This window comes from Myiozetetes cayanensis, unplaced genomic scaffold (genome assembly GCF_022539395.1).
Source record: "Myiozetetes cayanensis isolate MyiCay16 unplaced genomic scaffold, myiCay2020 scf44, whole genome shotgun sequence".
In the NCBI taxonomy this organism is placed as follows: Eukaryota; Metazoa; Chordata; class Aves; order Passeriformes; family Tyrannidae; genus Myiozetetes; species Myiozetetes cayanensis.
Window position 1 is genome coordinate 566,955 of NW_026087676.1, and position 26,767 is coordinate 593,721.

At 54.6% G+C, this 26,767-nt stretch overlaps 1 protein-coding gene across 1 annotated transcript; it reads left to right on the forward strand.

The window, feature by feature from the left end:
• Positions 1 to 413: 413 nt before the first annotated feature.
• On the forward strand, positions 414 to 25,922 carry CDK12 (cyclin dependent kinase 12). Its single transcript, XM_050330751.1, is given in 15 exon segments — positions 414 to 1,875; positions 6,650 to 7,207; positions 7,209 to 7,532; positions 10,451 to 10,627; positions 11,550 to 11,689; positions 12,293 to 12,463; positions 13,238 to 13,427; positions 13,903 to 13,959; positions 14,453 to 14,554; positions 15,525 to 15,602; positions 16,310 to 16,426; positions 17,050 to 17,181; positions 18,126 to 18,340; positions 19,979 to 20,422; positions 22,669 to 25,922. Coding segments are annotated over 15 exon segments (4,437 nt in total). The 5' UTR covers positions 414 to 844; the 3' UTR covers positions 23,370 to 25,922.
• The last annotated feature ends 845 nt before the right edge of the window (positions 25,923 to 26,767 follow it).

The window sequence follows — 26,767 nt, forward strand, 5'->3', positions numbered from 1 at the left end:
AGCTTTTTTTTTGCTTTTTTTTCTTTTTTTTTTAACGGCGCGTTAACCGCCCGCTAGCGGCGGGCGGTGCGGCGCGGCAGGCGCCGGCAGCCCCGGAGGGCGCGGCGGCGGCGGCGGCGGCGGGAGGAGAAGCGGCGGGAGGAGGAGCGGGCGCCATGGCGCTCGGCGGCGGGCCGGCCGCCAGGGGGCGCCGCCCCGCGCCCCAATAAAAGTTGGCTGAGGGCGGGAGCGTCAATCCCGGCGGATCTCGCGAGAGGACGGGCGCGCAGGAGGAGGAGGAGGAGGGGCCGCGGGGAGAGGGAGGGAGGGAAGGAAGGAGGGAGGACGGGGGAGAGGGAGGCGCTCTCGCGAGAGTTGCGCGGGCTCTCGCGAGAGCCGCGGTGCCCCCCGGTCGGCGCCGCTGCGGGTCGGGCAGCGCGCGGGGGCCGGGCCGGGCCGGGGGCGGCAGCGCCGGGACCCGCCCTTCGCCCGGGGACCCTCGCGCGGGGAGCCCCCAGCGCCGCCCCACAGCGCGGGGGGGGGGAGGGCAGCGCTCCGGGGAAACCCCCCCCGGCACCGCCTCCCCGCGCGCCGGGCCTGGGCCCCCCGCGGATGAGGCGGTGAGGCCGCGGCCCTTCCCCCGCCCCTTCCCGGGGCCTCCCTTCCCCTGCCGGGTCTCCCCCTCCCTCCCGCCTCCGCCGGGGCCTCGCGGCCCGCTCCCCATGTAGGAGGGAGGGCCGAGGCCCCGGGGCGGGCGAGGAGGGAGTTCGAGGGAGTTTGAAGCCCCGGGGGGGGTTCCCAGGAGTTTCTCCCTCCCCCCCCCTCCCCTCTCGGCCGTTCCCGAGCGCGGCGGGGCAAGGAAGGAATGCCCAACCCGGAGAGACATGGGGGCAAGAAGGACGGCGGCGGCGGGGCCTCGCAGGCGGGCGGCTCCAACAGCAGGGACAGGCACCGCGCGGGCTCCCGGCACAAGAGGCACAAATCCCGGCACTCCAAGGAGTCCCCGCTGGCCGCCCAGGAGGCGGCGGCGCCCCTGGGAGCCGTGATCAAGCCGCTGGTGGAGTACGACGACATCAGCTCCGACTCGGACACCTTCTCGGACGACGTGGCCCTGCGGCCGGACAGGAGGGACAGCGAGGACAGGAGGGAGCGCGGCGAGAGGGCGCAGAAGCACCGGCACCACCAGCACAAGCGGCTGCGGGAGCTGATGAAGAGCAGCAAGCAGGCGGAGAAGGACAGGAAGCTGGAGAAGGGCCTGGAGGCCTCCGGCAGGTCCGCCAAGGAGAGGGTCTCGGGATCCTCCAAGAGGCTCCCGGAGAGCGACGAGCACCCCAAGGCTCCCTCCTCCAAGGGCAGCAACAAGGAATCGCGCTCGGCCAAGGCGCACAAGGAGAAGTCCAGGAAGGAGCGGGAGCTCAAGTCCAGCCACAAGGAGCGCGGCAAGAGCCACCGCAAAAGGGACGCCCCCAAGAGCTACAAAACCCTCGAGAGCCCCAAGCGCAAGTCGCGGAGCCCCCACAGGAAGTGGTCGGACAGCCCCAAGCTGGACGACAGCCCCTCGGGAGCCTCCTACGTGCAGGAGTACGAGCTGAGCCCGCCGCGCTCGCACACGTCCAGCACCTACGAGCCCTACAGGAAGAGCCCCGGCGGTTCCTCCCGCCGCCAGTCGCTCAGCCCGCCCTACAAGGAGCCCGTGGGCTACCAGTGCAACGCCCGCTCGCCCAGCCCCTACAGCCGGCGGCAGCGCTCCCTCAGCCCCTACGGCCGCCGCCGCTCGTCCAGCTACGAGAGGGGCAGCGGCTCGTACGGCGGGAGGTCCCCCAGCCCCTACGGGCGCCGCCGCTCCAGCAGCCCCTTCGCCTCCAAGCGCTCCGTCAGCAGGAGCCCCATCGCCAGGTGCGTGGGATTCTCCCGCCCTCCTCGGGGTTGGGATGGGGATGCCTGTGGAGGGAGTTGCGGGAGATGGGTTTGTACGGGAAGAGCGGGGGGTTTAGGTGGGGTGTTAGGGAAAAATTCCAGAGCGTCCCGTCTGGGTCTGAATCCCAGCGGTTGGAACGCTCAGGTTTTGGCTCTTGAGAAGTTCAGTGAGGGGAACTTCCAGGAAAGGTGGGGAAAGGTTATTTCCAAGAGCGTGGAGTGGCAGGGCAAGGGGGAGTGGATTCCCATTGAAAGTGAGGAGGTTTAGGTTGGATGTAGGGAAGGAATTCCCCCCTGGGAGGGCAGGGAGGCCCTGGCACGGGTTGGCCAGAGAAGCTGTGGCTGCCCCTGGATCCCTGGAAGAGCCCAAGGCCAGGTCGGAGCAGCCTTGGACAGTGGAAGGTGTCCCTGCCCATGGCAGGGGGTGGGTGGGAGTGGATGGTTTCCAAAGATCCCCTCCATCCCAAACCATTCCATGATTCCATGCACCCTCCTCCTCCCCACTGGGGCTGAGTTTGGAGCGGTGTGTGTGGAGCTGCTCTGGTTGGGGTGGTGGCAGTTCCCCTGGAATGGTGTGTTCCAGATCCCTGGGAGCGTGGCAGGAGGCAGCGTCCATGTTGGCTCCGGGCAGGGAGAGGCTGGATGAGCTCTGGGATTAAGTTACACCCACCTCTGGAGTGGCCCCCGGGCTCCGGAGCGGGATCTAAGGCGCTTTACCTGGTGGGAAGCTCAGCCCGGGAGGAGCCGTTTCACCTCTTTCTGGAAGCCTTTACCTGCTTATTCCATGTGGGAACTGATCCCACTTCTCAGGAGAGCTCATTTTGGGTGGATTTCACTCTTTCTTGACTTGTCTTTCCCCTCGGATCACAGGAGGCCTCGTGCAAACTCCCATCTCTCAGCCTAAACTTTCCTTTCCCAGTTTCTTCCTTCCCTTCTGGAATCTGGGCATTCTGGAAGGGCGAGGAGCAACCAGCTGGATTTTGCTTTAACTCATCATTTTCTCTCCTCTTTCCTTTACTCCACAACTTTACTCCAGAAGGAAACGATCCCTTCAAGGTAGTTCCTTGTGATTTATTTCAGATGCTCATTAATCATCCTCTTACATGACCAACATTGATTCTTTTTTTTCTTCCCCCTTAGCCTTGGCCCGTGTTCAGTGAGCTTCCAGTTGTCACCATGGATGCTGTGGAGCTTTGCCTGGAGCTCCATGGCAATTCAGATGTGACCTGGAACGCGGTGGCCTTAGGAATGCTCAGCCCTGCCCTCCAGATCAGCACTTCCCAAAGAGCTCTTGGAATTCGGTCTCTGTCGCTAAAACTTCCCTTCAGGAGTGCTGCCTTTTGTCCTTGCTGGGAGACCTGGGGTGCTTTTACCCCTCTGGAAGCTCTGATGTAAACCCTCTTTATTCCAGGCTGCTGCTCCTCTGCCCTGTTTTCCCTGTGTGCACCTGGGAGGCCCTCAGGGATAGGCCTGGAGGGTTTTCCCCTCCTTCCCCTCCATCCTTTTGGCTGCTCTGACGCCTTATTTACTAATATTTGGGAAGAGGAAGGATACAGTGGGAGGATTTGTCTGTAAATTGATGTCACTGTGTGTTGTGGCACTTGAGAAATGTCAGTTCAGCCCTAAGCAGGGGGAAACCCTTGGGAACTGCAGTGGGATCCCAAGAGCTGTTTTCCTCCCCCAGGCCCTTCTCCACTTCCCAGGAGAACCTGGAGCTCACTCCCTGTAAATGGTTGGTTGCTTCTGAGGTTTGAAATCCAGTTACATTTTCCTGATTTAAGGGAACAACTTTGTGCAGCTTCCCTGAACTGCCAGCCCCCCTTTTTAAGGACATCTTTTGACTCAACGTTGGACCCCAAACCAAACCAAGGTTGCAGAGGTTATTCAGTGTTTACCCTCCCCTCGTGCTGAGGCAGCTGCCTTGGGGCAGTGCCTCCTCTTGCTTCCTGTGGAGGGGCAGGAATATTTTTGGGAGAGAAAAACCTCTTTAAGTGGCACACTGGGGCCCTGAACACCTGACTGTGGCTTTTCTGGGACACTCACTGACTGACAATGTGAGGGGGGGGGTTGTTTTTTTTTAGTGCATTCTGCATTTCCTTTCATCTCCACATCCAAAACACGGCATTAGGGAACTGAATCCATGTGCTGATGGGAGAAAATCCAGAGGGGAAAACAACTCTCTTCCCATCGAGCAGGAAACGAGGATTTGGTCAGCAGGGGAAGATAACAGATGTGCTTTCTGCCATTCTGGGTAGAGGCTGTTGTCACTGCAGCTAAAACAGGGAGATGGAATTCCAGAGTCCTGCAGCCTGCTGGAGGTGGGATGTGCTGCCTGCTCAGCCTAGCAGTGGCCGTGCCATGTGGGTCCTTGCTGTGGTGGAAGGTCCTTGGGCATCCAAAAAATAAGAAACAGTGGGGCCAAATCTGCCACCTGACTGCAGATTCCCTCTGTAACACCCATTAACCACGGCCAGGCCCAGCATGGGGAGTCTGGAAGGTTCCAGCATCCCCTCCTCCAAAGGCCACTCCAATCCTCTGCTTGTGCGAGTTAAATGAACCTCATAATGCTTTTTATTTGGATTTTTTTTTTTAAGGTGAGGCACCACCCCCAGCTCTGTGTTAGCTCCCAGTCCTCGTGGTTGGTATCTTCCCTTTCTGGTTTCCACTTCCAGAGGGACAACAAGGTGGTTTTTTTAATCCCAGGGCGTTTTTATCCACAGGATCTGCGCGTGACACTGAATTGCCCCTTATCCATCCTGGATAATCTTTGGCAAAGCAAATAAGGTGTGGAGTCCTCTTAACACACATTAAAGGGTGAAAGGGCTAAAAGTGCTAACAAGTGGCTGCAGGCAAAAATCCACCAAAAAAAAACCCCATTCCAGAGGATGGAAAGGGTTCTCATCCAGAAGCCAAACCTACCTGTGTGCCTTGTGTACCCCCTTTTGGATCTGTTTGGAGACACCCAGTGATAAAAGGCCCCTCAGCAGGTGCTATGGGTGCTGGGTATTGGTGCTTTTTGGGGCTGCTGATGGTCCAGTGATGGGAGATGAGGTTTTGTTGGAGTGGTGTGTTCCTGGGGGCGTTGGTGGAGCCGGGAAAGCAGGAATGCTTCGGGATGTGGGGGCTTTTTCAGGTCTGACAAAGCAGCTGTGAACACCAGCCTGGAAAATGGGCTTGGAAACAACAGCTGGAAGGTGTCCTGTCCTGCCCCTGGAATGGGCTGGGACTGGATGGGCTTTAAGGTCCTTTCCAACCCATTCCATGGATTAGAGGTTAATGGTGAGGGAGGGTGGGAAACAAGGAGCAAGAAATGGAGTCTTGCAGCGCCTTAAACAGCCCATCCTGGAAGGGAATGCCAACCCCCAACTGACTGTGGTCCCACAGGGTTCCTTAGGAATGTTTTCCTCAGCCCCAGATGTCTTGGAGCGTGGTGAAATGCTCTCCCATGCTCCTGGTGGCAGGTGAACTGTGTCCCAGACTAAAGAAAAACTTGGAAAAAGAGGCAATCCTGAGGCAGAACTCCTGGTGTGATGGAGAGGCAAAACCAGCTGAGTGGCTTTAGATCCCACTTTTTCCTCCTTGTGGTTCATTTTGTGAGTTTAAAGGTGAGGACTTGCCTGTGCAGCCCTGGGGTTGGAGAGAGAGAGAGAAGGAGAGGAATGCCGATCCTTGACATCTCCCCCCAGTCACAGCTGTCCATCCTGGCAGCTGTTTGTGGTGATGAACCAGGAGCTCTGTGTTAATTTGTGTGGCCCCACAAAGAGTTCAGACCTCGCTGTTAGCGGTGCAGCCACCCAGGTTTGGACCTGTTTGGGATGAGGTGTGTGTTTTGTAGGTGCTGTGGGACTGCGTTCTGGGAGAATTCCATGTTTTCCAAACATGCCCTGAGTAATCACGGAGTGTTGTGTCTGCTGCAGCGTTTGGAGTGTCTGCTCTCACACTGTTTGGTTTTCCTGTCTCATCAAACCCGCTGTCTCAGCTGTCCAATCCTCGTTCCTGCTGGAGCAGAGGAAGCGCTTCTGGCTCATCAGGAATTTTGATGTGGACTCTGGAAGTTCCAGTTTCCCACTTGCATTTTATTTTTTTTTTGTCTGGTTTCCCCCTGGGTCTCCCCCGAGCTGGTGGTGGCTGCTCTCTCTCCTGAGCAGGTTCCCCCTGATGGTGTGAGGTGTTCCCTGCCTTGCTTGGCTCACAGCACAGGCTTTCAGCGATTATTTCTGCAGCAATACCTGACTTAGAGCCCGTTTATTGTACAGTAAGACCAAGACCTCAGAAAAACTGCTGATTTTTTTTTTTTCCTTTCTCCCAAATCACACTTTGCAAATCCGAGTTCTGACGGCAGCAAAAGAACCGGGGCGGGAGGGGGAAATGAACTCGAAGTGTGTGATTTCCTGAGGCAGATTGGGTCTTGTTTTATCCGTTATTTCCTTTAAAGTTGTACCTAATCCCTGTGAAAGATCCCTAAACTGCCAGCTCATCCTCTGGACTGAGGATGGTTCCGTGATCTCCTCTTTTCCTTGGGGGTTGTCCAGCCTTGGTCCTTCGTTTCTGTGTTACCGGTGTGATGGTGAGGGCAGTGCTGGCCCAGGAAGGCTGGGAAACTGCTCCTGATTGACTCAATAAACCCCTTGCAGCAGTTTTAACCTCTCCTGACAGGCTTTGAGGACCCTCTGACCTGCCCAACCCTTCAGTGGTTGATGAGTAGCTCAGAGTGTGACAGAAGCTTCGTTTCGTGTCTCTCTCTCCCCCCCAGGAAATCCGTGAAGTCCCGGAGCCGCAGCCCTGGCTACTCGAGGCACTCATCTCACAGCAAGAAGCAGAGGTCTGGGTCCCGCAGCCGCCATTCCAGCATCTCCCCCAGCAGGCTCCCGCTGAACTCCAGCCTGGGAGCGGAGCTCAGCAGGAAGAAGAAGGAGCGAGCGGCCGCGGCGGCGGCTGCGGCCAAGGTGGACGGCAAGGAGGCGAAGGGCTCGCCGGTGTTCCTGGCCAGGAAGGAGAACAGCCTGGCCGAGCTGAAGGAGGCTGGATCGGAGTCTAAAAAGGCCACCAAAACTGCTAAGTTGGAGAAAGCTCCGCCAGAGCCCGAGTCGGTGAATTTACTGCACAGCAACGCCGAGCCCAAGGGCCCCGCCGAGCCCGCCAGGGCCCGGCCGGAGGAGAACGCGGAGCGCAAACATCCCCTCCCGGCTCGGGACTCCAAACCCTCGGGAACAAAGGACTCCAAGGCCGGAGCGGCGGCGGAGGACCTGGTATCTCCAAAGGAGACAGACACAGCGGAGAAGGAGATCCCACCGCCCCCCCTGCCCTCGATCAAGTCCCCCTCCGCCCCTGCCCACCACCACCCCTCCACCTCCCACTCCGCCGCTGCCGCCTTTGCCTCCGTCTCCCGCCGTGCCGCCTTTGCCTCCAGCCCAAGTGACTCCTGTGCAGGCCCCTCCTCCGGCCCCAACGTCTTTGCCATCCTCCTCCCACCCAAGGACGTCTACTTTATCCTCTCAGGTGAACTCCCAGTCCTCTGTGCAGGTGGCTACAAAAACCCAAGTGTCTGTGACGGCTGCTATCCCACACCTGAAAACTTCCACCTTGCCTCCGCTTCCGCTGCCCCCTATTTTAGTTGGGGAAGATGACTTGGATAGGTAAGGTCACGCCAGAGCGTCCCCTTTGCCTTGAAATAACGAGGGGTTTCTGGGGGAGTTGGACAGTTGGGAGCTCACCCTGCAAGGGTGCAGCTGTCACTGGTGTCAATGTGTTATCCCAAGGCCGCTCCAGCAGGTTTGTGTGGAGAGTTTGATGATCCCATGCAGGTAGTTACCTCTTCCTCCCTGTGGGAAACAGGAGTTTGGCTGCTGCTTAGTCAAGGTTTCCCTCTTTGTTTGTATTTATTGCAGGAATGGAACACGGATCTGGGATGTTGCAGCTGTTTGCACAGACTTTACTTCTTAAAATTGCTGGGTTTTTTTGTTTGATTCCTCCAAAACTTGTACTTAAGGAGCAGGAAGAGCTTAACACTTCCAGTCCAGAGCTTTTTCTGTTCCCAGTTCACCAACCCTGCAGGCCATGCCCAGGGGTAAAACCAGCACTGGTTGAACTGAAGTATTGTCCTAATTATTGAGTCATCAACACAATCCTTTATTGCTTGAGAAGTAGGTGTTGTTTAAAAATGAGTGAAACTGCACCTACTTCAACTTGATTTCCTGTAATTCCTGATCAAAGCATGCAGGCTTGGCTCTGTCCTGTAACTGGAGCTCTGCCTGGGCTGGGGGTGGTCGTGGCTTCTGTGATGGACTCATCTGGAAAACCTCACTGTGGGGCTTTTTTTTTTTGGTGAGGGGAAGAGGGGAAAGGAACAGAAAAACCAAAATGCAGATGGAAAAGAAGAACCCCAGATATTTATATTTCCTTTCTCTCCCTTCTAGCTGTCGGTGTGCTGTAGTGCTGTTAACTCAAGCTCATAAGTGATATGTATTTATTCTTTTTTTCCTACTGGACTTGCTCAGCCTGTAGTTCCCTGAAAGCTGCTGTGTCTTCCCAACCACTAAAGGTGTGCTGGGTTTTGGGCAGTCAGCTCCTGACTCGATACAATCACCCTGTGGTGAACTCCTCATGTTACATTTTCTGATTGTGGAATTGATTTTCAGGGGTTATCCTGGTGTTGATGCCAATCAGGGAAACGTTCCCTCTGCCACCCACCTAAAAGTGCGGTTGTTGCCCTCTCTGAGCTGTTGTTCAGCAAATATTACTGAGTTTAAACGTCTCTGTGATGAGCAGGAGCTCTGAACAGGTTTTCCCAACCCAAATGCCAGTCAGAGCAAATCCTGCTGTGAATTCCCTCATTTCCAAACCCAAAAGTTGTCCTGCAAATCTCTAATGGATTTTTTTTTTTTTTTTTTAGCCACTTACACCCAGAGCTCTTTTTTTACCCCCCAGGTGTGGCTGAGTTTTGTTTCATCCCTGACCCCAGGGCTGGGGGTGATGAGGGGGATGGAGCAAAGCCCAGGGAGTGGCTTTATGTGACTTTTTCCCAATAAAAAGGTGGGAAATCCCGTTTTGCTGAGTCTGGTGGCAGTTCCCTACGGCCCTGACTGTGCAGAATCTCCCCCTTCACCACCTGCCTTTGTATTTATGGGCAAAACTTCCTGAGCTGGGCTTTTGTTGGCCTTGCTGAGCCTGGGGAACGTTCCAGCCCCGAGCACAGGGTTGGGAAAGGGCTTGGAAGTGTCCAAGGAGAAAACACACCTCGTTCAATTAGAGACTCTGCAGACTTAGCACCTCCTGCAGTGCTTTTAGAGCTCTCAGCAGTCCAGGTGATTCACCAGGAGAGCAGGAAAAGCTGTTGAGGAGGAAGTGGTGCAAACTCTGTGTGGGTTTGGTGTCCTGCTCTGGAGGTACAAGAAGGGAGCTGAGCAGGGATAATGGAAAAAATGGGCATTTTTTGGGAGAAGGGGCCTCCTGAAAGGCCAGACAGACTCTACAGACACACCTCCACCATCCAAGGTCTTGCAAAGAAGTGGCTTTTGAGGGGTGTTGGAAAAAGGCTGAGCCTTTGAGGTGTGGTTTGGTGGTGAATGTGACAGCGCTGATGGTTTGATTTGATCTTAGAGGGCTTTTCCAGTTAAACAATTCCATGGTTTTCTATACAGCAGGTATTTAAACACTGTTTTTCTGCTCCTCAGGAATTTGCAGTCAGTGGGGGGAGAGTTTCAGCCTGTCCAGCTCTCCCACTTCAGGTGTTTCTGGTCTTCCTCCTCCCCGAACTCGGTTTCACAAGAGCTTGTCATGCAGATTAGACAGAGTCTAATAAAATAATTGGGGAAATGACCTACTTCCATCACTTCATCTGTGCTGAAGTGTCAGGGCTGATGGTGCTGACAAACACCAAACCTGCTCCTGCCCTAAAAACACAGCTGGTTGTTTGGATCCCTTCATCTTCTTGTGATGAAGCAGAGGTTTGCATGGAGAATTCCTGACTGGTCAAACCCAGGAATGCTCCTTGCTGGGGACACGAGGGACAAAGTGGGTTCTTTCTGCTCACGTGACTCTTGCCAGTCTAAACCAAACCTTCTGATGCCACTGGGAACTGGATTTAAAAACAAAAAAATTAACTTTTGGTTTCTTAGCAGCGTTCAGGAGTTAAAGCCGCGTTTCAGTCCTTGCTGTGAAGTTAAAAGTTGCTTTTGGAGAGAGGTTTAGCTCTGGGTCTGCATTTCTGTCTAGTCCTTACCGAGTCATGCATTTAATTTGGTGATGACAAGTGAAGTAAAACAGGGGGAAGTGAAGGTCAGAAGGTGGGTTCTGACTGATGCTCTGAGCTGCCTCACAGGAAGCTCCAAATGACTACTGATCTGTGCAGGTGGAGCGAGTCCCAGTGCAGACCTGTGTGTTCAGCTCTCACACTCTTCTCTCCTGTTGTAACGGGCACTGTAAATTTTAAGGCTGTTTTATTGACTGCTGATTCTGACACTTGTGGTTGTCAAAGCAGAGCTGTCTTCCTGCAGCAGCTTTTTCCCGGCTGTCGAGTCTGACTTGTGTGTTGATTTAACTTTCCGGAGTTTAGTCCAAAGGAGATCCTCCCTCCGAAGCCTGTGAAGAAGGACAGAGAGCAGAGACCACGCCACCTCCTCACGGACCTCCCGCTCCCCCCGGAGCTCCCCGGGGGGGACCCCTCTCCTCCCGACTCCCCGGAACCAAAGGCAGCCACACCACCTCAGCAACCCTTCAAAAAGAGACCAAAGTAAGCCTGGCTTGGTTGTTTACTGTTTTCTTTTTTTAGTGGTGTGAGAGCTCTTTACTGAGGGAAGTGAGATGGGGAGGTGACAGGTTCCTATTTCTGTGTTTTCTCGTATAAACACCGTTTCCTGTGGGTTGGGTCGCATTTAGACCCTCGTTTATTTGAGAATTAATGGTAGAATTACTGGAGTGTTCAATCTCCAGCCACATCTACCCCAAAAGCTCTTTCACCTTTGATTCAGCTGTGCCCACAGTCCCAGGAAACCTCCTCGTGAGCACTCATGTCTAAAGCTCGTGGTGCTTTTAGGAGTTGGTTATTCCAGATGGGAGGTGTCCTTGTTTTCTTGCTGCATTTCATGATGGAAGTGTTGGTGATGGAACTGCCCTGGCACAGGTTGCCCAGAGCAGCTGTGGGATTCCCCATCCCTGGAAGTGTCCAAGGCCAGGTTGGACAGGGCTTGGAGCAACCTGGGCTAGTGGAAGGTGTCCCTGCCTATAGCAGGGGGTGGGACTGGATGGGCTTTTTAAAGTCCTTTCCAACCCAAACCATTCCATGATTCTGTGTTCCAGGCATGGAGAACTTCCCAATAACAGAATTCAAGCAGTTGTCGAGGCAGCAAATTCTCCTGGTGTTCTGTACAGAGCATTACAAATAAAAATCAAATGCCCAAACATTGTTTTCTGTCCTGCTGTAGCACAGTAATGCTCTCCAGGACAATATTCCTGCCCAGCAGTGCCTGTACCTGCAATAGTTTGGGATAATACAACAAAATTCACTGAACTGCCCCAAACACCAAAATTCTTGGGAGCACGAAGCCATCGTTGCTGAGCTCTGCCTTTGGGCCTTAGGGGTGGGTTTGGCAGTCCAGCAGGTGACACTGGGGTGACACTGGGGTGGTGTCTCACAGGCCTGTTCCCTCTCCCAGAATCTGTTGTCCTCGGTACGGGGAGAGGAGGCAGACGGAGAGCGACTGGGGCAAGCGCTGTGTGGACAAGTTTGACATCATTGGGATTATCGGAGAGGGCACCTACGGGCAGGTCTACAAAGCCAAGGACAAGGACACGGGTAAGGGTGGGCACGGGTAAGGGTGGGCACGGGTAAGGGTGGGCACAGAGGGGCTCCAGGTGAATTCCACCCGGAGAAGTCCGTGTTGCTGTGGGTGTGCTCAGCACCCCTCCCGGGGTGGCTGGTTGGGTTTAAACACCTGTAGAACTAGAAATGGCTCCTGGAACAGGCACTTCTAGAGGGCGCTTCCAGGAGCTCTGCAATCCTGAGTTGATGCCCAGCTGCCCACTCTGCCTGTGAGATCCCATGCCCTGGGTGTGCGGTTTGACCCCTGGTCAGGTGGTTGTGGCAGCCACAGGTGCCGATTAAACCCTGCTTTTTAGGTGGGACTGTGTCAGACATGAGTGTGGCAGAGAATATGGGGAAATTCCAGGGTAAATTTGTGTTCCCCTGTGTGACTTCCTGCTGGGGCACCTTAGGAGGAGCACAGGTCTCATCAGTCCAAGCTGACAGAGCAATTTACCTGAATTTAGGGGGGTAACTAAAGCTGCCTCTGCCGCCCTTGGTGGGTGTTCGTGCTCGTGGCTCCTTCCAGCTTCCCTGGAGCCCCAGGGAGGGCTGGGGAGGAGGGCAGGGCGTGACCCAGGCGTGTGCTGTGGCCAGGTGAGCTGGTGGCCCTGAAGAAGGTGCGCCTGGACAACGAGAAGGAGGGATTTCCCATCACGGCCATCCGGGAGATCAAAATCCTGCGGCAGCTCATCCACCGCAGCGTCGTCAACATGAAGGAGATCGTCACGGACAAACAAGATGCACTGGATTTCAAGAAGGACAAAGGTACTGCTTTGCTCCAAGGGGGGGTGGTTTCTCCACAGCAGCCACGTGTGTGGGGTGCAGCCCCTTGGTTTAGTGCAGAGCTCAAAATCTGAGCTCTTTGGGTGGCTTTGCTTGGTTTTGTGTTCCTCCTCTGTAAGCAGCTCCAGGGAGTTTGGCAGCTGGGCTGGGCCTTTCCTCAGAGGGTAGGTCCCAGTTAAAGGGAGTTGTGGCACTAGAAGGATGACTGCATTCCTGCAGAGTCACAGATGAAGAGGCTTTAACAAAAAAAAGGCCTTTACAGGGTTACTTCTAACACTGATTGGAGGCAAAAAACTTACTCATAGTGTGGAAAGTCTTGTGTCCTCCCTCACTGTGGAAGGAGAGTGTTTTGGAATCCCACTGGCTCTTGTCTGGGACTTTCTCTTCCATGGGAGAGAAGGGAGCAACACAAACACGAGTTCAAACCATGCATAGCAGTGATCTCCTCAACAAACTCTCTTGAAGGGAAACAACCAAAGCAGGTGGGTAAACGTGGCCAGGATCTCAGGAATTTATTTGAGGGGCATATTTAATTTCAGATGTCAGCTTGGAGGGGCTACTTAGTTGGTTTTGTGTTGTTTTTTGACACTTTAAGAGGGGGAAAAAAAGTCATGTAGGACCTTCAAGCACTAAACACCCCAAAACTGTTAAAGAAAGAGAACAGTGCACAGAAAAGACTTTAAACAACTGAATCCACTTCTATTCCTCCTTTTTTGTGTTTCTGCTCTTCAGTCATTTCTGTGTTTCTTATCCCAGGTGCCTTTTACCTTGTGTTTGAGTACATGGACCATGACCTAATGGGGCTGCTAGAATCTGGCTTGGTACATTTCTCAGAGGACCATATCAAGTCTTTCATGAAACAGTTAATGGAGGGTCTGGACTATTGTCACAAAAAGAACTTCCTTCATCGAGACATTAAGTGCTCCAACATCCTGTTGAACAACAGGTAACCTGGGAGTGGATCCACCTCTCCCCAAGCCCTTCCCTGAAGAGGACACTTGGTCCTCACCTTGGCTGTGCTCGGGGGCAGGAGGGGTGGGAATAATCCGTAGTTCCAACCCCATGGCTGGATATCCACCTGCAGAATTCCTCTGGGATATCGGCCTGGTGGGAAGGGTTTGTAGTACAGATGATGCTGAATTATTGCTGGGTTGTTTTGTTGGGGTTTTTTTCTGGTTTTAACTTCTTCAAAGCATTAAATCCAATCTGGAAAATTTAAGACTTGGCATATCCAGCAGTGGTTCCTGCACACGTGGCTTTGGGAGGCCTTTCTGCTCCATGGGGGGTGGGTTCCATCCCCTTGGACAGGAGTAGGGCTCTGATCCCCATGGGTCCCTTCCAGCTCAGTGGGTTCTGTGGTTTAACTGCTCGAGTCCAGCTGGGATTCAAAGCAGGGCTTGGTTGTTTTTTTTCTCTTCCAGTGGGCAAATCAAACTCGCAGACTTTGGACTCGCCCGACTCTACAGCTCGGAGGAGAGGTGAGGAGGGGACAGGGCTTATACAGGGGGGTGGGTTCCTTCCTTCTGGACATCCATGAGATCCCTGTGCTTGGAAGTCCCCAGAGATGATTTCCAGTGAATAATCCAGCTCCAGCTGTTGGACAAATACGCCCCTGGCTGGCACTGATAACTCTTCCTTATAAACCCAGATGCTGAGGAGCCAGAACAACTTTTCTGTTTGCCTTGGAGATTGTTTGGCTCCCAGATCAGTCACTATTCAGTGATGGCAGCACATCCAGCCTCCTGAGGGGCAGGAATTCAGTCTTGGGTACCTACAACTCAAGCCCTGAGACCTTTAAAACCCGTGGTACCTCCTTTAACTCAGGCCGGTGCTCTGGAAGTGGGGACACCTGAAATGCCCCTGCTGCTGCTGGTACATGTGGACCTCTGCAGCTGGGCAGTGAAAACAAAACACTTTGGAAGGGTTTTGTGGCTCCTGCCATCAGTTTTCTGCTTATGTTTTGCCTTCCAGCCGGCCCTACACCAACAAAGTGATTACCTTGTGGTACCGACCCCCGGAGCTGCTGCTGGGGGAGGAGCGTTACACCCCTGCCATCGACGTGTGGAGCTGTGGGTGAGTCATCTCCTGCCTCTGGGCAGCAGCTCCAGGAGCATTTCCCAGGGAATCTGGGCTCATTCCTGCAGCTGGATCTGTCCCAGCCGTGCACAGGTTGCTGTTTTAAAAATATTTTTTAAAAATGTTGTTTTAAGCCTCAATAATTTTGTAATCACATGTGAAATACTTTAACTAGATTTAAATTTACTTATTATTAATATAAGCAATGATACTGCAGACTAATATTAGTATATGTTTGTATTTAAAATATTATATTTAAATAATATATTATATGTGAGTGAGGCTGGACTGCCCAAAATGTGGACACTTCAGCTGAACTTCAGCAGAGCTTAGAACACAAACAGAGGGATGTGAAAGCCAGCAATTAATCCTGATTCCTGCTGGGAGTTCTGGCTGTGAGGTCCAGTTGCTGCTCAGTGTCCTGGGCCACGAGAGGGGTTGTCCCTGTTCCAGCAGGCAGAGCCCTGTGTCCCCCTCTGCTGTTTTTGGCACTGATTTCTGGTGGCTTGAGGGATGTTGGGGCCTGAAGGAGGCAGAGCTGTGCCCTCCCTCCTCCTCCTCCTCTTTCCCAGCTGTGCCAGTGCTGTGTCCACACAAGTCCACATCCAAGGACACCCAGGCTGGGGCAGTTGAGGATGGTTTGGGGCAGCACAGTGAGGTTTGGAAGCCGAATCTGGAGGAAAGGAGATCCCCCCTCTGCCTCTTTCCCTTGCCACACAGACACATCCCCCTGTCCCTGCAAAGAGTTAACACACCAAGGGCTTCCTGCATTAAGCAGCCTCTTGCAGGGGAGGTGATTCCCCAGGAGCCCAGGACGGGGGGTTCTGTACACACAGGTCAGTCTGTCAGTGCTCAACTACAAGCCCTGATGCAAATCACCCTCCTCGGGCACAGCAGGAACCCTGCGCTGTTCAAACGCTCCTCCCCAGGGTTTGCTGTCGTGACCTCTTGCTTTTCCTCTTCCCAGCTGTATCCTCGGGGAACTGTTTACAAAGAAGCCTATTTTTCAAGCCAATCTGGAACTGGCTCAGCTTGAATTAATCAGGTAAAGCGTTGCACGTGCATGTCTGTGAGAGGAGGCACTGCAGGAGCAGCTCCTGCACGCAGGCTGTGTGTTAGAGGAGCCCTTCTCCTCTCCCCCTGCCTGCAAAACAGGGCCAGAAGTGGCTGGAGCTGCCAAGTGGGAGTAGTCAGGTGTCCACACCCCCATCAGGTGTGTGGCTTTTCATCTGTGTGCCCTCAGTGAACCTCGCTGTGAGCTGAGTACAAAAATCATGAATTAGAATCACAGACTGGTTCGTGTTGGGAGGGGCCTTAAATCTCATCCAGTCCCCACCCCCTGCCATGGGCAGGGGCATCTTCCACTAGCCCAGGTTACTCCAAGCCCTGTCCAGCCTGGCCTTGGACATTTCCAGGGATCCAGGGGCAGCCACAGCTTCTCTGGGCACCCTGTGCCTTATAGTAAAGATAATAAAAGTTAGTAAATTCTTAAAATTTTAAGTAAGAAATGTTAAAATGTTAAAACTTAGAGTAAGAAAAAAGACAAATTCACCACGTTGGGTGGTTTGTAAGCTCAAGCTCAGCATTTCCCTCTTCCCGCTACCTCCTTTCTTTTCACCTCACCGAGCCGTGCCCAGCCCGTGGTTCTTGCTGCAGGAAGGAGGTTATTGTTGCTTAGGAAGGAGCTTTCTCTGGGGTTGGGCTCTCCTCCCCTGTGTCCCACCTGACTGACCCTGCTGTCCTGCTTGCCAGCCGGCTCTGTGGGAGCCCCTGCCCAGCTGTGTGGCCAGATGTGATCAAGCTGCCCTACTTCAACACTATGAAGCCCAAGAAGCAATACCGGCGGCGCCTGCGCGAGGAGTTCTCCTTGTGAGTGGGCTGGGAGGGAGTCATGGCCTCTGTGACTCCCCTCTTCTCCTCTGGATGTGGTTTGTGGAGCTTCTTGTCCCCTGGGGAAGGCTGAGGTGGGGTCACTGTCCCCTCCCTCAGCACCTGATGTGGCTCAGGTGCCTTTGGAGGGATTCCCTGTGGGAGTGGGGCAGTGGGGCACCCTCACGGTCTGACGTCAGGGAGGTGTTCTCTGGGGAGAGTCTGACTGTGGGGTAACCCTGTGGGATTGGTAGCACAGTTGCTCTTCAAAAATGGCAAAAATTAAAGTGAAAATACCATGGAATCTCCTGGGTGGGGAGGGACCCCCAAGGATCAAGTCCCACCCCATCCCTCAGAACATTGTCCAAACCCTCCTGGAGCTCTGGCAGCCTTGGGGCTGTGCCCACTGCCCTGGGGAGCCTGTTCAGTGCCCACCACCCTCTGGGGAGAGAACCTTTCCCTGATACCCACCCTGACCCTGCCCTGGCACAGCTCCAACTGCTGCATCACGAGTCATAAACCTTGGCTGTGTGGATTCCTCTCAGGCCTGAGGGGGTCTCTCTGGAAGGGGCCTCTCCACGTGTTCCCCCTTGACTCCTGCGTGTTTCCCACTCTCTCCCCAGCATTCCCTCGTCTGCTCTGGACCTGCTGGACCACATGCTGACTCTGGACCCTGGCAAACGCTGCACAGCAGAGCAGGCCCTGCACAGTGACTTCCTGAAGGACGTTGACCTCAGCAAGATGGCACCTCCTGAGTAAGTCCCAGCTACCACAGCCGTGGGCTCTCTGCTGGGGGGGGGAGGAAACAAGGTTGTTTTTTTTTTTCAGTCAAAATTATGATTTCTGGGCTCTTTTCTCTACTCTGCCCCGGCATTTTGTCTTGTGGTTGAGCAAATCGCTCTTCCCATGCTGTTGGATTTCTGCCTGATAACAGCCTGGTTTTACAAAGCCCACTTTAATGCTTGTAAGATGCTCTGAAACTCTGGAAGTTGTGCAAGAGTGGGATGTAGCACATCCCTGTCTCTGTGCCGTGGAGAACCGGTCAGGCCTCGTTAAGGCTGTGTGTTAATTGAGTGGAAGAGTTGAGCAGTGTCACACTGCAGCAATTTCCTCCCACTCCAGTCAAGCAGATGATAAAACTCAGGCTGGTTTGTGTGCAAGTCCAGCCACAGAATTCCTGTTTCCCTCAGAGCTGCTCAAGGCAGGGCCTTTCTTAGAGCCCCCAGACCCTCAGAGCTTGGTGCACTTGCCCTCACTGGGGTTTGTGTGAGATCCCAGGCTGCTCAGGGATGAGATCCCAGTGCAAATTAAATTAATTCCCTGTAATTAGGCTGCCTTTCCTGTTTCTAGGACTTGCCCCGTCTGGGTTTGGCTGCAGTCAGGGGAACACAGAGTCATGGAATGGTTTGGGGTAGGAGGGAGCTTAAAGTCCATATAGTTCCAACCCCCCCTGCAGGGCCACCTCCCACTATCCCAGATCCAACCCTGTCCACCCTGACCTTGAGCCCTTCCCAGGACAGGAGTTGAGGTGTCCAGGCCAGGTCCAACCCGCCCTTGGACTCTCCCAGGGCCGGGGCAGCCGCAGCTTCTCTGGACCTCACCTGTGCTTCTCTTAAAGCTCCCAACAGTTTCCCTGTGGGTTCTGGGGACTGCCCTGGTTTCCCAGGCGTGTTTCTCACTGGCCAGTGTTCCCTTCCAGCCTCCCCCACTGGCAGGATTGCCACGAGCTGTGGAGCAAGAAGCGCCGGCGGCAGCGGCAGAGCGGGATGGCCGTGGAGGAGCCTCCGGTGTCAAAAGTTTCTCGGAAAGAAACTACCTCTGTTACAAGCACAGACACTGTGAAAAACAACAGCAGTCCTGTGCCCCCCCAGCCTGCCCAGCTCAAAGCAGAGCCAGGGGCTGCAGATGCAGTAGGTCAGTGCCCACTTTGCTCTGGAGAAGGCTCCCGGTGTGTTCCCTCCCTGGGTGTGGGAGGTTTGTGTCTGGTTTTTGAGCCAGGCTGGTTCTTTCACCTCTATTTCTGCAGAAAGGGCATTCCAGACTCTTCCTGTCCTCATTTCTTCCCTTCTTTTTTGTTTTTTTTTTCATCCCCTCTCTGCTGTGGAGGCGCAGAGGGTTCTGTCTGGTCTTCAGAAGTCACTGATGAGCTGAGTGTGAATTTGTTCTGAGCTGTGTTATTAGTTCTGAAAGGGGCTGAATGATGAAAGGAGTCACTGAGTCACTTAAGCCAGGCAAGGAACAGATCACAGGCTGGAAGGTGCAGCCATATCCAGGGTGTGCAAAGGAGCTGAGGTTTGATCTTGCTGATCAAATTATATGAAGATTAGGTGTGGGGTACATGCAAAAATGTACAATATTGCACTTTACTGCAGAAAAGGTCATCAAGACTTGCAGGACCAGAACTTGTGCGCTGTTCCAACCCGTGACCAACCTCCCTGTGCCTAGAAAATAGTTGGAGGGGAGGTATTTTGATTCCTGGGAATGTGGAGTTACACAAAGCTGCCCTGATTGTTCTGTAGAAACCTTATAAAAACCCAGATAGGGGGGCTGAAGCTTCCTTTGTGTCCAATGCTGTGCTGACAAGTAATGAGGAAGACAGTTCTTGCTCCAGGGAATGCACAATCCATGTGTTCAGTGAAACATGGCAGATGGACAAAAGGTGGTGCTTGGATTAACAAACAGCTGGGAAAAGAGCGTCACGTTCCTCGTTCCCCACCAGCGAGAGGAGCTCCAGTTTAAGCTTCTGAAACCAAACCCTGGCACCCTTATTCCCAAAAAGTTCCAGTGTCAGTGTGAAGGGGCACCCTTGTCACTTGTCACTCCAGTGGGCTGCAGAGGGAGGTGGTGCCACTCCAGGGATGTATTTTAGGATAACCTGGATCCTTGCAGGTCAGGACAGAACCCTGTGATCCCAGGCCAGGAACTGCCTCTTGCTTGACCTAATTCCTTCTGCTGTGTCACTGAACACGCCCTTCCTGCATCCCAAACTGCAGCTCTGCTCCATCCTGGGAAACCTGCTTCCCATGCAGGAGGGGGTGACTGATCCGTGGGGACCTGGGGAGGGGCTGAGCTGCTCTGATTGCTCTGATGTGGCTTTGGGCCTTCCATCGTCATCACCCACTGCCCTAGCGCGGTATCCTTGGGATGCCCTGGCTTCCCAAACCCAGGAGCGGGGAGGTTTGGCTCAGCTGGGCTGAGGTTTTGGCAGCAGCCCCGTGTGCTGTGGTGGCTGAGAGGTCAGAGGGGCAGGGAGGCAGCAGCAGCAGCTCGGGGAGTGCAGTGTGTGCCCAGCACCACGGGGTGCTGCTGCCGTGCCGTGGCAGTGCCAGCAGGATAGCCTGGAACCCTCCTCCTCCTCCTGGAGCCTCCCTGCCTTCCCCCAGCCTGGGCACGGGGAGAAGGGGGATGTTCAGTGCTGTGGGATGTGGGGAAGGGGGATTCCTTGCTGTGGGCCATGGGGAGGGGGTGTCCATTTCCCTGTGCAGCACCAGGACCCCAAACCCCCCCTGGCAGTGACGCTCCCCTCTCCTCCCCTCCCGGCGTGTCCCGCAGGCCTCGGGGACATCACCCAGCAGCTGAACCAGAGCGAGCTGGCCGTGCTCCTGAACCTGCTGCAGAGCCAGACCGACCTGAGCGTGCCGCAGATGGCCCAGCTCCTGAACGTGCACTCGAACCCCGAGATGCAGCAGCAGCTGGAGGCCCTCAACCAGTCCATCACGGCGCTGACCGAGGCCACGGCGCAGCACCACGAGCCCCCGGCGGCGCCGCCAGAGGAAGCCATAGAGGAGCCCCCTCCGGAGGTGCCGGAGGAGCAGCAGACTCCGGACGCAGCCAGCGCTCAGGGAGACATGCAGAACGTGCTGGCGGTTCTGCTGAGTCAGCTCATGAAGAGCCAGGAGCCCGGGATCCCATCCCTGGAGGAGAGCAACGGGGAGAAGAGCAGCGAGCAGCGAGCGCCCCGGAAAACCCCGCCCAGGCACCCGGAGGAGAGCTCAGGTAAATGGATGAACCTCTCACGTGGTGGCTCCCAGTGCCACGCAGTTGTCTGAGGAGCTGAAGCGTCCCTGGGGGGAGTGGGAGTGGGAGAGGTCTCGTTTTCCCAGGAGGAACGAGAGCTTGGGAGGAGGGGAGATGATAGGGTGTGCTCAGGCCTCGGGTTTTGAACTGTCCCCCTCCCTGTGGTAAGTGCTGGGCTGCTCAGGAGGTCTGAACTCCAAACAGGCAGAACGTGCAAATATTCGCTCTAAAATCCTTTAGTGCTCTGCTGTGAATGGGTCAGTGAAGGTTAATTAAAGGGTTTGGGGGTTTGCCCATAAATGAAAGGGAAGTGTGGAGGGTCAGTTCTTCTCAACACCCCCCCAGCAAGCAGCTGACACATCCAGGGAGGGGTCTTTTATAGCACAGGAACCTCTGTGGATTCTCCCATCTTGATTGCCCCGAGCATTTTTTCACCATGCCCTTGCTGCCCTCTCGAGAATAAAAAAAAATAATAAATAAACACTCAGAGATGATTTTTAAAGGAACTGAAACGCTGGTGAGAGCTGAAGGGAGGGACAGTGGCAGTTGTGAGATAAAACCAGGTTTTTCCTGGAGTTCAGTTCGGAAACCCTGAAATGCAGCAGCTCCCGAGGCCGAGCTGCTCCTTGTAGCGAGAGTTTCAGAGCAGTGCTTGTGTCGGTGAAGTCTCGGATTTCCTTGCCCGAAGGTGAGTGTAAAATTGTCTCCATGTCTCTTGTTTCTGTTGATTTTTCTGAATTTATTAGCCACAGCCTGTGACGACCTCACCCAGTTGTAGAAGCGCCTCCTGGGTTTGTCTCAGACTCTCCGGGGAGCCTGTTTTGGCCCGATCCCACCTCCTGCAATGTAGCTGAACGTGCTGTGTTCTCGTGCCTTCAACACCCGCCCACCACGAGCCAGTTGTGATCGTGCTTTTTATTTTTTTTTTATTTTTTTTAATTATTTTTTTTTTCTGTTGTTGTTGCCCTAGTCCTGGAAGATAACTAGGTTACTGTAGAGCAGATGGAATTCCATGCCGTTGTTCTCTGTTGATAACTCTTTTTGGAATGATTTGCTGTCCCCAAATCAGCTTGGCTTTACAAATTTACCTGAAGATTGTTTTTGGTTTTGCTTTTTTTTTTTTTTTTTTTTTTTTTTTTTTTTTTTTTTTTTTTTTTTTCCTCCTGGATTTCAATACAATCTAGTTTTCAAAGTGGACTGATGGATACGGGTGGAGGGGTGGTCCTGGAAGACTACTGGTTTTCACAATAAAGTTTGACCTTTTTAATAACCAGTTTTGCCAGTGATTTGAGGATGTGATTCCGATGAGGTGTCCGTGGCCTCTGTAGTTCCCTCACCCGTGGGTGAGGGGCAGGAGGCAGCTCAGGTGTGTTGCTCCAGAGAGGAGTCAGGGCCGCTTTTGGGAGCGGAGCAGGTCGTGTCCCTCGGGGAGCCGCGTCCTCCCCTCCGTGGTGTCACCTGTGGCGTCACTCCCAGGTGTGGCACTGCCTCAGGGGAGGGCCAGGGCTCTGCTCCCCTCTCCCACCTCCCAGCCAGGCCCGTTGGTGCTCCCTCTGCCTCACAGAGCAGTGAGAGCTGGGGGGGCTTTGCTCTTGCCAGGAGGGGCTCGAAACAAATCGTGATTGGAAGCAAATCCTGATTTTTGGGGGGGGGGAAATAGGGGAGAAAGGGGCAAGGGGGAGGAAGCAAAAGGCTTTTCTCACACTGAGGCCGGTCCGTGCAAGTATTTGGGGGGTGAGGTTGTTTTGGACTCTGTGTTGGAAAGGTCGGGAAGCAGGGCCGGGGCTGGTGGGAGGGGGCAGGAGCGGGTGTCCTGCTCCCCGTGGGATGCTGTGGGAGCAGTGAGGAGCTGGGCTCTGTGTGGTTGGGCTTGGCTTTGTGTCTGGCCGATCCAACACCTCCTGGCCAGGCTCCGGAGCCGGGCAACTCCGCGTCCCTCCCGCTCTGGGGAGCGCGGGGCTGGCACGTGGCTCCACACCTGCCTTTTTATCTGGGAGCAGGAATTCTCTCCCCAGTGCCCAAGGTGTGTTATAGGACAGCTGTTGCCGTGTGGGGCCTTTTGGGTGACGGTGTTAATGAACACATCGCCCCGACCTCCCGGCGAGGAGCCTTAAAACCCTCCCTCTCCGCCTCTTCCCGGTTCATCCCGGTTTGGTTTGCTCGTGAAATGTCTTTGTGTGTGTGTGTTTGAAACGGTGTTTTAAAAGGAGTCACCCCTTCCACAGCGTGTCCTCCCGGCATTGTCCCTCCAGAGAAGAGACCCCCCGAGCCCCCCGGACCGCCGCCGCCTCCTCCCGTGCCCGAAGGGGATCTCTCCGGAGCAGCCCAGGAGTTGAATCCGGCCGTGACGGCTGCGCTGCTCCAGCTCCTTTCCCAGCAGGACACGGAGCTGCCCGGCCACGCCACGCAGGAGCCCCCGGCCCCGAGGGACTACGGCCGCCCCCAGCCCTCCAGGACTTACAGCGCCGACGGCTCCGAGGGGGGATTCGGTGCCGAGGAGCTCAACTCGGGCCAGACTCTTCTAGAACCTTCTGCCCAGCCCCTGGGGAAAAGCAGGACCTTCTTGGGCTCCGTGAGCCACCTCGGCGAGACCAGCAACTACCAGGGCACGGGCTCGGTGCAGTTCCCAGGGGACCAGGACCTGCGTTTCGCCAGAGTCCCCGTCGGCCTCCACTCGCTCGGGCAATCCTTCGGCAAATCCGAGGGGAGCAGCAGCAGCAGCAGCAGCAACAACGCGCTGGGACACGCCGAGGCCAAAATCCAGAGTTACGGCGAGTTGGGGCCGGGAACGGCCGGATCCAGCGGGGCAGGGACGGGGCCCGGCTGGGGAGCCCCAAGCCAGGCACCGTCGTCCTACGGGAAGGCGTTCCGAGGGCCTGGCAGAGTGCCTCCGAGGGGGGGCCGCGGCCGGGGGGTTCCCTACTGACCATTCCCCCCCTCGCCTCTCCTCCTTCAGCCACAGGACTCGGTTTCCTTGGGGGTTTTTGGGGTTTTTTTTTTTTTTTGGCCAGAGCGAGGTCTCATCCACATTTCAGCTGCTGCGGAGCTCCCTGTGCATCCCTCCCTCCCTCCCGCCCTCCCTCGGGATGTGCCGCAGCTCCCGCCGGGGCCAGACCCTCCCGTGCTGGGTTAGTGATAAAAAACAGTCCCAAACTGAGCCAGGGGAGAGGGGGGGATCGATGGAAAAATTGGAATGAGAGGAAGAAGCTAAAAAAAGGAAAAAAGCTGTTTCCCAGTGGTCAGGGAGGGCTGGGGGGAGGCTGCTTCCCAAAGCAATTATTTCTTTTGTTTATTTTCCCCATTTCCTTAAGAAACAAACAAACAAACAAAAAAACAAATTAAAAGGGGAATATTTTGATGCAGAGGCACCTGGAGGGGTTATCCCAGCGCTGGGGGCCTGGGATGTGATGCTGGTTGTGCTCAGTTGGGTTTTTTTCCATAAGGCCTCCAGTTTTCCCTCTGCTCCGGGGCCAGGTGCTGTCCCCTGTGACAGCAGCCTTAGTACACTGAATTTTGGGAAGGGTCTCTGGAGGTTGAACCCCTCCTGCTGTAACTTTGCAGCGGGAATTGTCTTATTTTTCCTTATTTTTTTTTTTTTTTAAGAGCCGAGGCGAACACCTCCCTGACAAACAGGGATTTCTGTCACTTGTAACTTCCAGAAAAGAATTAAAAAAAAAAAAAAAAAAAGGAGACAAAAATCCAGCTCCTGGTGGGATTTGTCCCCAGAATCCCGGGCTGGTGCTGCCCACCCTGCCGAGGTCGGTCACGTCTCAGCCCTGGGAGGTTTTCCCAGGTGTTCCTGTGTCATTTCTACGAGCATATTTCTATTTTTGTTGGTGGTCGAGGAAGTATTTACGATGAATTTTTCTCCTCCCCGCAGACCCTTGCGCTGTTCATTTCAATGAGACTTAAAAAGAGATGAATAAAACAAAGGTACCTATTTATCAGCTTTTTTTGTTTCTGAGTAGGCCTTTCCTATGGAAAACACTGAATTTTAGAGCCGACAGTTCTGGAGTGTTAAAGGGGAGGGGAGGGTAAAATCCAGGGTGTGGGGGGGGCCTTGCTACTAACAGGATTTAATTTCTTTTTATACAGAGAGAGAAATTTAAATAAATGCACCTGAATAGGTGATGCTTCTCCACCTGGGGAAATCCTGCCTTACCCAGCTGTGCCGAGGGGAGGAAGGAGGGGAGAGAAAAGTCGCTATAAATGGATATATTTTGTGTTTAGTTTGCTGAGTTCCCACTGGCAATCTGTGGGGTGTTTTTTTTTTGTTTTGGTTTGTTTGTTTTGTTTTTTTTTAATTGTTAGTTCATCCTGATGTGCAGAGAGGAAAGAAAGAGAAGTTCTGTGAGACACACAGTGCACTGAACCCCCCAGGCACCTCTCCAGTGGGGGGTAATTTCTCTGTTTTCCCCTTCCCTGGCACCTGCCAGCTCGGGGTGCCGCGGAGCTGCTGCTGCTGCTTTTGTTGTTCCTTCCCAATCCCACCCAATTTGGAAGGAAAAGTCGTGTTCCTGGTGCCTGGACCCTCCTGGGGAGACGAGGCCTGTTTATTGTCTTTCCAAATTGGCACATTCCCAGGAAAAGCTGCCAGGAACGAGCCCCTTCCTCCCACAGGCTCTGCCCCTTCCTCGGTGCCGGTGTCATCCCGGCCTTGGGGTCCCAGTTTAGGGGCCACTGGTCCCAGTTTAGGGGCCACTGGTCCTAGTTGGGGGTGTTTGTGCCAGTTTAGGGGTGGTTGGTCCCAGTTCAGGGTGGTCTCTCCCAGCTGGCAGAGCTCTGTCCCCCCTCCCCACTGCTCCCTGTTCCAGCAGGGGCTGGGAAGGAGCTGGGGGCTCCTGTTCCCTGTCCCACCCCTGGCCAGGGACAGCCATTCCAGGTGTCTGTCCCCTCCATCTGCCCTCTGGGCTCCTGCAGGAGGAGTTTCCACCATTCCCTTCTCCCTCACCCCCTGAACACCCCAGGAGGGACAAGCAATTCCAGCTCCACTGGCCTTTCCTAACTGGTCCCAGCACGAGCCTCTCAGTCCCTGCCAGGGCCACGGGAGGCTGTGGGGACCCACGGAGGCTGTGGGGCCACTCCTGTCCCCCACCACCTCTTTTTCTTTTATTTTTCCCCTCTTTTTAATTTTTACTTCCCTCCCCCCCCCCCCCGTGCTCTGCACAAAGAAGACAAAAGGATTTGCTGGTTTCAGAGGGGGATTTTTTTTTTTTTTTACATTTAAAAGGAGGTTACAGAAAGGATGAGGGGTTGGGATGGCAGCTCCCCCTCCTTCCCCCCCATCCTGGTTTTGGGGTCAATCCTACGTCTCTCCCGCTGTAGCAATTCCCAGCAGAGAAGCCTCTGGTCACACACTCTGACTTTACCTCTCCCGAGTTTCCTTTGGAGACCGAGCGCCTTTTTTTTCGGTTGTACCTTTGTCTCTGTACAGATATTTTGTAATATATTAAAAATCTTTTTTTTTTTGCCTTTTTTTTTTTTTTTTTTGCTTTTCGGTTTATAAAAATGGAGAAGTGGAGATTGGAAAAATTAAATATTTCCTGTTACTGTATCTCTTCTTGGGTTGCCTTTTTTGCTCCTTTGCTTCCCCGTAGCCTTTGGAGTCACTCGGTAACTGTTTTCCTTGGGTGAAAAAAAAAGCCTTTTCTTCCCTGGTCCTGCCCTCCTGGGGAGGGTGGAGGGATTTGGCATCCATAGCCCCAAATTCCAATCTGCTAATTAAGATCCAAGCCCTCATTAGCCCCGGGGTCTCATCCCACTCGGAGGGGCGTTGTGGGAGATGCCCGAGCTGGAGCAGGGGATGGTTTGGTTAAGGTGGGAGTAAGAAGGAGGAAGGAGCCGAGGGGAAGGTGGGAGAGGAGTGGGAAAGGGGAGGATTGAGGTTAAGGTTTGCCTCCCAGCCTTCTCCCAGCTCCTGGCAGCCCCCTGGGCAGTGGAGGGGACCCGGGGGTGCCTGGAGGGGATGGATTTTGTTCGGGCACACACATGGAGCTGTGGCTGTGCCCTCCATCCATCCCTCCATCCATCCCTCCCTCTCCTTCCTCCCCAGGAATCCCTTCCTGCTCTTCCTCTGTGCTGCTCCCAGCCCCAACCTGGCTCCTGCTGGGGGTTTCACCCCAGTCCTCCTGCCCTGGGCAGGAATTTGGGATGGCAGGAGCCCCGTGGGCAGCGGCTGCTCTGGGTATCCCCGGCTCGTTCGTGCTCGGCTGAGGGCGGATGGTGGGAGGGCAGAGAGAGCAGGGGGTGCTGTGGGCTCTGTCCATCCCTCTCCCCCCGCGCCTCGCTCCCCGTTCCAGCCCCGGCTTTCTTGCTCTCCTTTCG